General features: G+C 46.1%; 1 protein-coding gene across 2 annotated transcripts in view; it reads left to right on the top strand.

Moving 5' to 3' along the window:
- The window catches only part of FAM114A2 (family with sequence similarity 114 member A2), a 92,294-nt gene that overhangs the window by 401 nt on the left and 80,226 nt on the right, over positions 1-11,667 (top strand). Inside the window, exon 1 of one of the 2 annotated variants that reach the window (XM_077468361.1) lies at positions 11,120-11,282. The exons of the other annotated variant lie outside the window; for it this stretch is intronic. Coding sequence (XP_077324487.1) covers positions 11,138-11,282 — 145 coding nt within the window. The 5' untranslated portion in view covers positions 11,120-11,137. Of the gene's footprint in view, positions 1-11,119; positions 11,283-11,667 lie in introns of those variants that run through there. 2 annotated transcript variants of the gene reach the window in all.

The raw sequence follows: 11,667 nt of genomic DNA, 5'->3' as shown, positions 1-11,667 counted from the left end.
TACCTCTTGCTATATTCCTACCAATGGAAGCCTTGATAGGAATAGCAGGGTAGGTGAGGGGATCCACTTTGGTGTTAGGTGAGGCTTTGTGCCCAACCACTGCCAGCATGGACGGGCTTTTGTGCACTTTAAGGGTTTTTAATTTCCGCACAAGTCTTTGTCAATGCAGAAACGCAGGCGATGGTCAGATGTTCCTGTCTTTGTATTCTCAATGATCTCAGGAGAGCCATCAATAGAATCCCAATGGCACAGGTCCTTAACCACTCAAGGACCGAGCCTCTTTTTTTAGATGTGGTGTTTACAAATTAAAAAACTTTTTTTGTTTGTTTTGTTTTTTTGCTAGAAAATTACTTAGAACCCCCAAACATTATACATTTTTTTTTCTAACACCCTATAAAGTAAAATGGAGGTTTTTGCAATACTTTCTGTTACACTGTATTTGTGCAGCACTCTTAGGAGCACACTTTTTTTGGAAAAAATTCACTTTTTTGAATTAAAACATAAGACAACAGTAAAGTTAGACCAATTTTTTTTTATATTGTGAAAGATAATGTTACATTAAGTAAATTGATGCCCAACGTGTCACACTTCAAAATTGCGCCCGCTCGTGGAATGGCAACAAACTTTTACTCCTAAAAAATCTCCATAGGCGATGTTTAAATAAATTGTACAGGTTGCATGTTTTGAGTTACAGAGGAGGTCTAGGGCTAAAATTATTGATCTCGCTCTACCGATCGCGGCGATACCTCACGTTTGGTTTGAACATTGTTTTCTTTCAATCATTTTTATTGAATATTTCTTAGTACAAGTAGAACAGGAACAGTTCAGAAAAACCTCATACTCTTGCATAGATGACGTAAAATTATACAAATGTGATACATGAAAGTAGAAGAGCATCTACAGTTCAGACAAGTAACAGCTGTCAAACTTAGTGCTGACAACCCTACAAATTTGCAAAGTACTATGAATTCAAACAACGATAACAGGAAAGGCTTAAAGAGGAAGTAAACCCTGATGAGTTTACTTCCTCTTTCATTCCCTGCAAAGGCAAAGCATAATGGACTACTATGCATCGCATAGTAGTCCATTATGTGTCACTTACCTGACACAGGAGCCAGCGAAGTCACCGCTGTCCCGTGTAGTCCGGCGCATTCATCTTCTTTGTGGGGTCTCGCAGCTCCGCCGCTGTCATTCCGCGAAGCCGCGATGACGTCACTCCTGCGCATGCGCACAGGAGCCGACACGCGCAGCAGCTCCGTCGTTGAGAATGCCGCGCTCAGTGCGCCTGCACGCCGCGGTCTACGGCGCATGCGCCGTAGACAGTGGTGGCTGTCTTCGGGCAAATATCTCCTAAACCGTATAGGTTTAGGAGATATTTCTTGGACCTACAGGTAAGCCTTAATCTAGGCTTACCTGTAGGTCAAAGTGGTTTGTAAGGGTTTGCAACCACTTTAACAAGAATGTTGTTACCTATGGCTAAAACAGAGCCAACTTTCTATCCCCGTAAAGTCAGAGAACATGAAGGGCACGTGTATCCTTAGGTCTCCAGATTCAAATAACTGGTAAGATTTGGTAGGTGAGGAGGAGATCTTTGTCTCTTCTGGGTATAATCGAGCATGGTAGCCAGAGAAGTCAAGGGGATCTAGACCTTCACAGGCGCTGCCCACGAGAAAAGCCCAGTTTAGCTGGGGAGTCCCCGCACCTATGCCCCGGATCGGCCACCCCACCCCTATGGGTGCTTGCTGTGGGATGGCAGATCTCGGGAGGTCCATACGAGGATAGCTCCTCTGACATATAGAGCCCCTGGCATCTGTAGGGTGTCTAAAGAAAAAGTAAACAGAGAAAGAGAGTTAGGATGGAAAAAGGATAGTAGGTTAGAGATAAAAGTAGAAGGGAAGGTCACACTGGAGAGTCCTTTAGGAGTGTAGGTGTCCTGGGTAAAGTGGTATCTTAATATACCTAGCCCAAGGTTCCCAGACCCTTTCAAACAGCTGGACCTTATCCAGTAATTTTGCCACTGTTTGCTCCTGCAACATGATCCAGGAAATTTTTCATTTGACAGCCAAGATTGAAACCGTAGGTTTTTTCCAGGCCCTTGCAAGAGTAATCTTGGCTCCCAAACACATAAATTGAATAAGTCGCTGCGTAATCCTGGAGGTGTGTTCAACCCTGTGGTTCAGGAGAATGAGCAAAGGGTCTTGTTGAATTTGAGAACCCGTAACCTTCCGGAGAAACTGGAGGAATTTGTTCCAATAGCTTCTTATACGGGGACATGTCCACTATATGTGTAACATCGTGCCTGTATGCCCACAACCTCTGTAGCACAGAGTGGATGCAGCGGGAAACATCTTAGCCTATCAGGAACATAATATCATTTAGTGAGTATTTTAATGTTGGCTTCAACCAGAGCAATATTTAATATACCTTTTGATGTGCTACAGAAGGCTTGAAACCACTTGTCAGGGTCCAGCTGGACTTCCAGGTCCGATTCCCAGAAACGAGCATATGTCAGGGCGTCAGGTCTGTCTGCCAGGGAAGCATAAATAATGGAGATCCCCCACCTTTTGCGTGGCTAAGTTAGTGCAACACAGTTCATATACGGTTGCTCTGGGGGTGTGCGTCTTGTTAGGCCAAAGCGTGAATTGTTCAGTTTCTGGCATGTCCAATGAGCTCAGGCAATGTCCCAAAGAGACAGGGCCGTTCTGCAAGAAGAAATGGCCTATTCTGAATAGGCCTTTGTTCAGCCACCATTGAAATGCATGAATGTTCATTCCCGGGGGAAAATTGGGATTGTGGAATAAGTGTGTGAGGGTTCTTAAGGGGGAAATCAGCTATGGAAGTTTGTGTAACTAGTCACATAATACCATGGAGTGAGACAATGTAGGAGCTAAGATGACCGGCCTGTGTTTTTCTGGTCTCCAAACTAAGAAATCAATTGTGTGATGAGGAACTGCCTGTCTTTCTATGGAAACCCAGTCAACCCAGACTGGTTTTAGTGATTTAATGACCTCTAAAATTTGCTCAGCTGCGAATGGTTTGTCGAGAAGTTCTTGATTTGTTCGTTCCAGATTGGGTAAGGTAAGATCTCGTAGAAACCCGTCTCTGGCTCTAGAGTTCGATTGTGAAGAAGTTTTATACAAATTTGCGCAGAACTCATGAAAGGAGTCCATGACTCTCGAGGGATTCTGTGTTAATGTACCCATTTTGGATCGGATTTTCAGGTAGACCAGGGTACGAGGTTTCAGGTGTAATTTAATTGCCCATTTGATTCCTATCTTATCCCTTTGGTAATAAAAGTGAGCCCCCGTCCATCTGAGATGGTTTTTCGGCTGAAGTAGTGAGTGCAAGATTTAAGTTGACTCTAGCTGAGTCGAGCTTTGCCAGGTTGTCCGGTGTGGGGTGGCTTTTATAGTGTTTACTGAGCATACGGAAGTCGTCCGTCAGTTGCTGTAATTCTGCTTTTTTTTTCCCCGTCGAAGTCTGGATGAAAGCTGGATGAATTTGCCTCTCATCACCGCTTCATGAGCCGCCCACAGGACGCCTGGCAAAATCGACTCAATGTCGTTGTCCCGAAAGCATTCTGTTAAAGTTGTATTTGGTTGTTTGCAGTGAGCCGGATTGCTAAGAAGTGTTTCATTGATGCGCGTTGGAAGGGATCCCTGTCTTCCACACCCGCCCCATTGTAAGTGACATTATGGAGTGATCCGAGAGAGGGGCATCATATATTTTTGAATTTTCTACCTTGGGATAAGATGTGATGGGACAAAGATGTGATCAGTCCCAGAGTAAGTGTTATGTGGTGCTGAGTAGTGTGCATAGTCCTTGGCTTTAGGATTAATTTCCCTCCAGATATCGACCAGACCATATGTTTGAGTGGTCTGAGCTACCCGTAGGCTGCACTTGGGTGGTCGTTTAGCTTTCAGAGTGATGGGGTTAGATTTATCCAGGGAGAAATCGAATGGAGCATTGGAGTCTCCCCCTATGATAACCACTCCCAAGAAGTGAGGGTGTAGAGTCTTAAGAAGTTTTGCGAATAATTTATCCTGATTCGTGTTGGGAGCATAGTATGAGATGAAAGTATATGTCCCCCCAGTTAATTGTGCCCGTAACTAAAATGTATCGGCGTTCTGGGTCTGGAATGGTTTTCGAGTGAGAGAAATGAACTCTGTTCGAGAAACAGATCGCCACTCTCCTCGTTTTGTTAACCGCATTTGCTATGTGGAAGTTAGAGAAGCTTTTGTGTAGGAATGTGGGTTGATATGAGGCAGGGTAATGAGTTTCTGGGAGCATAGCTACATCTGCTTTCAGCGAGTGTAGGTGTTGCATAATTTTGCGTCTCTTGACTGGGGAATTGAGACCCTGTACGTTGTATGAAAGTATTCAAAGTTTCGGAGTTGTGTGTGAGGAGTCATCCATTATATGAATGGAAGTAACGTCCTGTGTTGAGAAAGATCTTACCTAATTCTGAAGATTTCCCTGGCAGACATAAGATGCTCCAGACCGTAGACCGCTCCAGACCTGTTGTCCCAGGATGAGGAGATCTAGTGTGACTCTGTGGTTGAGAGAGGGGGTGAAGGGAGCATGAGGGAGGAAAAGAGAGAAGAGGGAGTATAGCAAGACTGAAAATAGAAGTGAAAGGGAGAAGATACATTAAAATCACCATAGAAATATACATCCCAATCCCACCCGGACCAGACCGGGACCCATTCCCCTCTGGCCCATCTCCCAAAGGAAACCAGATACCTCCCAAGAGGGAAAACTCAATGGATCTCTTTTATTGGGGTCAGAATGAGGCGCACGGTAACCACCCCGGCTACCCCCACCCTAAAAAACATCCATGACAATGTAGAAGTCCTAAAATTTGAGTCCTGTCGACCCAGTATATAGTGCATATTACAGACATTCGTTCTTGCCCCCCACCCCCCAGACAGCAAATTCCAGCACCTTGAAACAACTTTTTAATCTCTCCATGGAATTTTGTTAGAAGTCAGAGCAAAAAACAGGGGAGAGGATTATCCAGAGAAAGTTAGTAACTTGTTAACCAAAAAGAGAAGTTGATGTGGAAGTTCCCTTAGATCAGGGGTTGACAAATTTGCTTGGAATCTAGGAGCCAGCTAAAAAAGTTAGGAGCCAGGTCCGTGACGGCGATCTGGACCTGTCCCTGGCCTGACATGGAGATGAGTGAGGGGAAGATAGCCCCCAGCCCCCCACATATGAGATCACCTCTCATTGGACACACCGCTCGAGTGCTAAATGGCCGCTGTGATTGGTCATTTAGCATGATCTGTGATTGGCTGTATCCAAGGGACACGGCCAACACAGAACTTCCCCGATGCTCGCCCATGGCGGCGTGCAGAGGGGAAGTAAACAGGAGGATGTCTAGGGACGCCCTCCCGGCAATTGGTGTCCGCGCTGTAGACATCTTTCGTCTATAGCGCGGGCACGAAGTGGTTAACAAAAGAATGTGACTATTATTTCCGACATATTCCCGCTCATTTACTGCCTTTTCCCTGCTAAGGGTTCGATCAGGTTCGCCTGAAAAACTGACAGGTGAACCTGATCAGACAGCCCTTGTGAAAGGGGTCAAGCAGGGAGGATTACAAATAATATTTTTTTTTTCCTTAATTAAAATAATTTTTTTTTTTACTTTTTACAAAAAAAAAAAAAATTACAAATATATATATATATATATGTGTATATAATTAAATTAATAAATTTAATTATATATATAATTAAATTAATAAATTTAATAATATATATATATATATATAATATAATGAGAAGCCATTTACCAGCCACCACACTCACCGTTGGGCAAAAAACAGGCAGGGGAGCTTCACTCCATTAGGAATTAGCATTATTGGAATAGGGTGTAATTTCTACATCCACCACAAGATGGCGCCAGACTACCGAAAGATTTTAGAAGGCCGCAAAGCCGCGGCCTCAATTACTGGCCGGCGCGGCCCGATGGAATTGCGCGGCGGAGTTCGGGGTCCAAATGGAGACAGGATACCCCAGCAGCGTTGCCCCAGTCGCCAGGACACGAAATCTAGGCGCAAATGCGACCTGGCGACCGGGGTTTGTCGAGCCCTGCCTTAGATAATAGTAGGCCTCCGATGATAAGCTGGACTTAGACCGGGAATCCGTAAAGCAGGGGAATTGTAGAAGTCTGTTGTTGACAAGGAAAAACTCCCTAAGGAACTTGGGTTTGGTCCCGAGGCGAGCTCGCGGAAAGTGAAGTGCCTTTTCAATGGCGGCTTGCAGGTTTCAAGTTCAAATCTTAAAGGAGTCCGAGGTGAAAAGAGAAGCGAATTTCGCGTGCAGTCTCATGGCGGTAAGGATTCTCAGGATCTCTTGGGCTGTTGTTTCTGCCATCCCTGGGACAGAGGGCTGGTAGGTGAAGGCCTCTTAGTAGGGGGAGCAGCCCTTGTGGTGGATAGTGGCATCAATTCCTGGGTAATTAGCCTCAGTTGTAGCAAGAGGCATTCACCCTCAGAAAACGTGGAGAAACTGTAAGGTTTGTTGCGGTAAGTGAAGTTCAGACGGAGTGGGATGGCCCACCTGTAGGTGATGTCTTTTCCAGCTAGTACAAGGAGAAGAGGTTTTGATGTACGTCGCTTCTGCACTGTATAAGGGGAAAGATTTGGATCTGATGACCCATGAATGATAGGTTCTCTGCTGTCCAGGATATCTTCATCACTTCTTCCTTAACCGCATAATAGTGTGGTTTTACTATTATATCTTGCGGGAGCCCATCAGACCGGGCAGACTGTAATGCTCGGTGAGCTCTATCAAGCTCCAAGCGGTGCAGAGTGATTTTAGGTATAATGGACTTGATAAAGTCCTGGACTGCTGAATGTACCTCTTTTATGGATTTTGGGAGACCTCTGATTCGGAAATTGTATCGTCTGGACCTGTTCTCGAGGTCATCAATTTTGGAGGTGGCCATCTCGAGTTGGTCTTGGAGCTCCTGTATCCTGTCAGTGTTCTGGTTTACTCTCAATATGGTTTGATCAGATTTTTTCTCTATCATCTCAGTTCTGGAGCCTATCTGCTGGAGATCAGCATGTATGGAGGCAATTATTTAAGCTGCAGTGTGTGACAGGCCCTTAGACAGTATTTGAGAAAAGTCTGCCATCATTATGGGGAAGTCAGTGGGGGGGAGAGAGTGGGCTCCCTGACATCAGCGTTCCATGGCCCTGAGCTGTGCTGCGGATCTTGCTGTGGGGATAAGACAAATCCCTCCAATGTCCTTCCCAACAGAGAGTCAGTGGAGGTAGGTGAAGGGGACCCCTGTATATGGGTACTCACTGTGGCTGGCGTTAGCAGTGAGGAGAGGAGTGCTGCCTGGTCCTGATCCGCTATAGACACTGCCACGCTATCTGTGTGGTGTGAGTGAACACCCGTCATTTTAGGAATGCTATGCCACTCTGAGGAGTTTAGAAAGTCGTCTAACAAATTTCTCCGGACTGGAGTTGCGGTCATCAGACTTTTACCCGGAGTGTCCCCAAATGGGTGCTGCAATTACCGAGTCAAAACGAGGACTCAAACGGCTGCGGTGGGGGTTTTAAGCCGGAGTGGCGTGGAGCTCCCGGGCTATAAGGCCATGGAGGACGCTCCTGCGCATGCACGTTCTGAACATCGTTTTTTATATGCGGGCACTACCCACGTATGCATTAGCTTATGCACATGAGCTCATCGGGACGTGGCACGTTTAAAAACATTTTTTTATTTCTTATTTATTTTACCTTTTTTTATTTTTACAGTTTTTTTTTTTCTTAAAAAATGTTGTCACTTTTATTCCTATTACAAAGAATTTAAACATCCCTTGTAAAAAAAAAAAAAAGAAAAAAAGAAAAAAAAAAGCACGACAGGACCTTTTCTAAATGAGATCTGGGGTCAAAAAGACCTCAGATCTCATATTTACACTAAAATGCAATAAAAAAAAGCAATAAAAAATAAAAAAAATTGTCATTTAAAAAAAATAAAAGGCCCTTTAAGAGCTATGGGCGGAAGTGACATTTTGACCCTGCACTGTTATAGAGATGGGTGGGGGCCATCTTCTCCTCATCTCCATGCCCAGCAAGGATGAAGATCCGATCACCTCCGCTGATGCCAACGGTTCCGGTAAGCGGCGGAGGGTACCGGAGCGCGTTGGGAGGGGGGCCCTCTCCCGCCACTGATAAAAGTGATCTCATGGTGAATCTGCCGCCGAGACCACTTTTATCTGAAACCGGACTGGTCACTAAGGAAGAGGATACCGGGGTTATGGCAGCTAGCTGCTGCTATAACAACAAGAGTGGCCCCGAACCTTCTCTCCTGGGGTCCCCTGGCGGCTCTCTCGGCTCCTCGATGCATCAGGTAACCCCCTAGGAAAAGTGCTCTCCTGAGGGGCTTACCTTGCGGGCGCGCTCGAAAGTCCAGCACTTGGCGTCCATAGCCGCCGAATGTATGACTCAGCCCTGCCCCCTGGCGCCCACGTCATTGGATTTGATTGACAGCAGCGGGAGCCAATGGCTGCGCTGCTATCAATCTATCCAATCAAAAGCCGATAACCTCCTGCAGAGAGACAGCGTGTCCCTGTCGGATCAAGTTCCAAGTTCCAGGGCTCAGGTAAGTAAAACGGGGGGGCTGAGGAGCCAGTCACTGCCAGGTGTTTTTAAATGAAGGTTTAAGGTGAAAAAAAACCTGGCAGTTACTGGCCCCCCTGTTTTACTTACCTGAGTCCCGTATTTCCCTCGGCGAGGACGCACTGTTCCTCTCTCCACTGGGTCCAGGCTCTTGATTGGATAGATTGACAGCAGCGCAGCCATTGGCTCCCGGTGCTGTCAATCAAATACAATGATGCAGGCACCGAGGGGGTGGGGCCGAGTCCGGCATTTGTGTCCATGGACGCAAATGTTGGACTCGGGTGCGCACCCGCAAGGTAACCCCTCCCAGTGAGCGCTTCTCTTAGGGGGTTATCGTATGCGGGGAAAAGCTGTGAGAGCCACCGGGGGACCCCAGAAATGGACGATCGGGGCAACTCTTTGGAAAACAATCTGCACAATGGAGGTAAGTATTATATGTTTGTTATTTAAAAAAAAAAAAAAAAACCTTTACAATCACTTTAAATTGGTTGTAAAGGCAGGTTTTTTATCTTAAGGAATTCTATGCCTTAAGATTAAAAAATCTTCTGTGTGCAGTAGCCCCTCTAATACTTACCTGAGCCCCACCTCCATCCAGCGATGTGCACAAGTGCCTCGGCTGTCCGGGACACTCCCTCCTGATTGGCTGAGACACAGCAGCGGCGCCATTGGCTGCTGTCAGTCAAAGTCAGTTAAACAATCAGGAGAGTGAGCAGCAGCTTCAGTGCCCCCATAGCAAGCTGCTGGATCTGGGCTGCTCTGTGCAAAACCAGTGCACAGAGCGGGTGAATATAACATGTTTGTTATTTTTAAAGAAAAAAACAAGACTTTAGTAGCACTTTAAAAAAAAAAAAGTAAAAAAAAAGACCTACACAAAAAACAAAACAAAAAAAAAAAATGCCCTATTCCAGCAGAGAAAAGGAAGAGGGGTGAAGAGGTGTGAAGGCCCACTTTATCTTAAAAAAATAAATAAAATAAAAACAGGGAGGATTTTTAATGCAGAAGAGATACGCTATGGAGTTGATTTACTAAAACAGGATTTGGTGCAGCTGTGCACGTTAGCCAATCAGCTTCTAACTTCAGCTTGTTCAATTAAACTTTGATGATATAACCTGGAAGCTGATTGGTTTCTATGCAGTTCTGCACCAGATTTTGCACGCTCCAGTTTTAGTGAATCAACCCCAACGTTTCTTCTGCATTAAAGCGGAGGTCCACCCTAAAATGGACCTCCGCTCATCGGAATCCCCCCCCCCCTCCGGCGCCACAATCGGCACCTTTCAGGGGGGAGGGGGGTGCAGTTACCTGGATAATCCAGGTAACTGCACCCACTTCCGGGCTAGCTCTCTGCGGAAAGGGGCGTACGTTACGCCCCTTTCCGCAAGCGCCCGCCCCCTTCAGCAAGTGCCCCGCTGCCTGCTGGGAAACACACAGCTCCCAGAGGCAGCGGGAACCGTCCGGATTGCGCCGCGCGGCTCGCGCATGCGCAGTAGGGAACCGGGAAATGAAGCCGAAAGGCTCCATTTCCTGATTCCCATACCCAAGATGGCGGCGGCACGAGCGAGCGATCGGCTTCGGGGGCCGACATCGCGGGCGCGCTGGACAGGTAAGTGTCACTATTTAAAAGTCAGCAGCTGCAGTATTTGTAGCTGCTGGCTTTTAAAAAAAAAAAAAAAACGCGGAGTCCCGGTGGACTCCCGCTTTAAAGTGGAAGTCCATGCAAAATCTAAAATCCCTGCATCTATAGACACCAGAGATCTAACCCTCACCTCTCTACCCCTGTAAAAAAAAAAAAGATGAGTATACATTCCTTTTTGTAAGCCGATCTAATCCGCTACGACCCGATCTCCAGCGCCGGAAGCTCTGCAGAGGACACAGACGTCAACGACTGTGAAATGAATGGGAAGTGACGTCACCCATAGAGTTACTATGGGGCTTCTGTTGTCCTCTGTCTCCTCTGCACCAGCCTACACAGAAAAGCTGCAGCTGACAGCTTAGCATGGGATCTGGTCAGAGCGGATCAGATCGGCTAATTTTTTCTTTACAGGGATAGAGAGGTTAGTGTTCGATCCCTGGTGTCTATAGATGCAGGGATTTTAGATTTTGCATGGACTTCCACTTTAAATTTACTTTCTGTGGTCTGGGTGCAGGGTCCCTCCCTAGTAAACGCCCAAACCCACTCTTTCATCCCCTTGCCTCTCTTTCTCCCTCCTTCCCCTTCCGTTCCCTTTTTTTTTTATTATTTTCTTCCCTTCTCCCCATGTTTCTTTTTTATTTTACCCCATCTTCCCCATGACAGAGTTTTTGTATTTGATGCTCTTATCTCGAGTGGCCCTTTACGTTGACTGTACAATTGTCAAAAGCCTATGCCACAGTTCTTTGTATTTTGTTGTTGCTGCTTGGTCTTTGCCATGTAATGTAGAAAATTTACTAAATAAAGAATGAAAAGGAGAAAGTTACCTGTCTGTCCACCCTGCACACTGCGTTCAGTGTGGAATTTTGTCAATGCTGAGATGACTGAATTCCTGCACTTGCGCAGGGATTATGTCATATCAGCCCAGCCAATGGAAATGGCAGGAAATGGATCAAGCCCCTGGGCTGAAGATGTCAGCAGCCGGCCGACAAGGAGCTCCGTGGAATTGCAGCACTGGGGAAAAGGTGAATATAGTTCTGTTTAAAGCATATACACTGTTGGCCTTTTTTGATCTTTAGCCAAAAAGTGCCTAGGCAGGTGAGGGAGCATCTGTAGATAGAAGCAAACTTTGCATCTGTGACTAAAGTTGAATAATGCCCTTGCTATAGGTGTAGGCCTGTTGCATACCTCCTCATGTTTGACTGGAAGACTCCCAGAGGTCTCATCCTCCTGTCCTGTCTTGTTGATAGTATGCTGCTGAAAGACTCCCAGCTATTACTGTTTATCTTTACAATCACAGGAGCAAGTTTACAAACACTGAGAGCACATGTGAGGCCGTTTCAATTGGAGAAAGAGCTCACTCCTGTGATGGTGAAAGTGAATAGTGAGAGCTGGGATTGTTCTCCTATC

Source organism: Lithobates pipiens, unplaced genomic scaffold, assembly GCF_037356315.1.
Source record: "Lithobates pipiens isolate NorthernLeopardFrog02 unplaced genomic scaffold, aLitPip1_a1.2 Scaffold_8, whole genome shotgun sequence".
Classification (NCBI taxonomy): Eukaryota; Metazoa; Chordata; class Amphibia; order Anura; family Ranidae; genus Lithobates; species Lithobates pipiens.
Note: the sequence above shows the minus strand (reverse complement) of the source record. Positions and strands in the feature narration are given on the sequence as shown.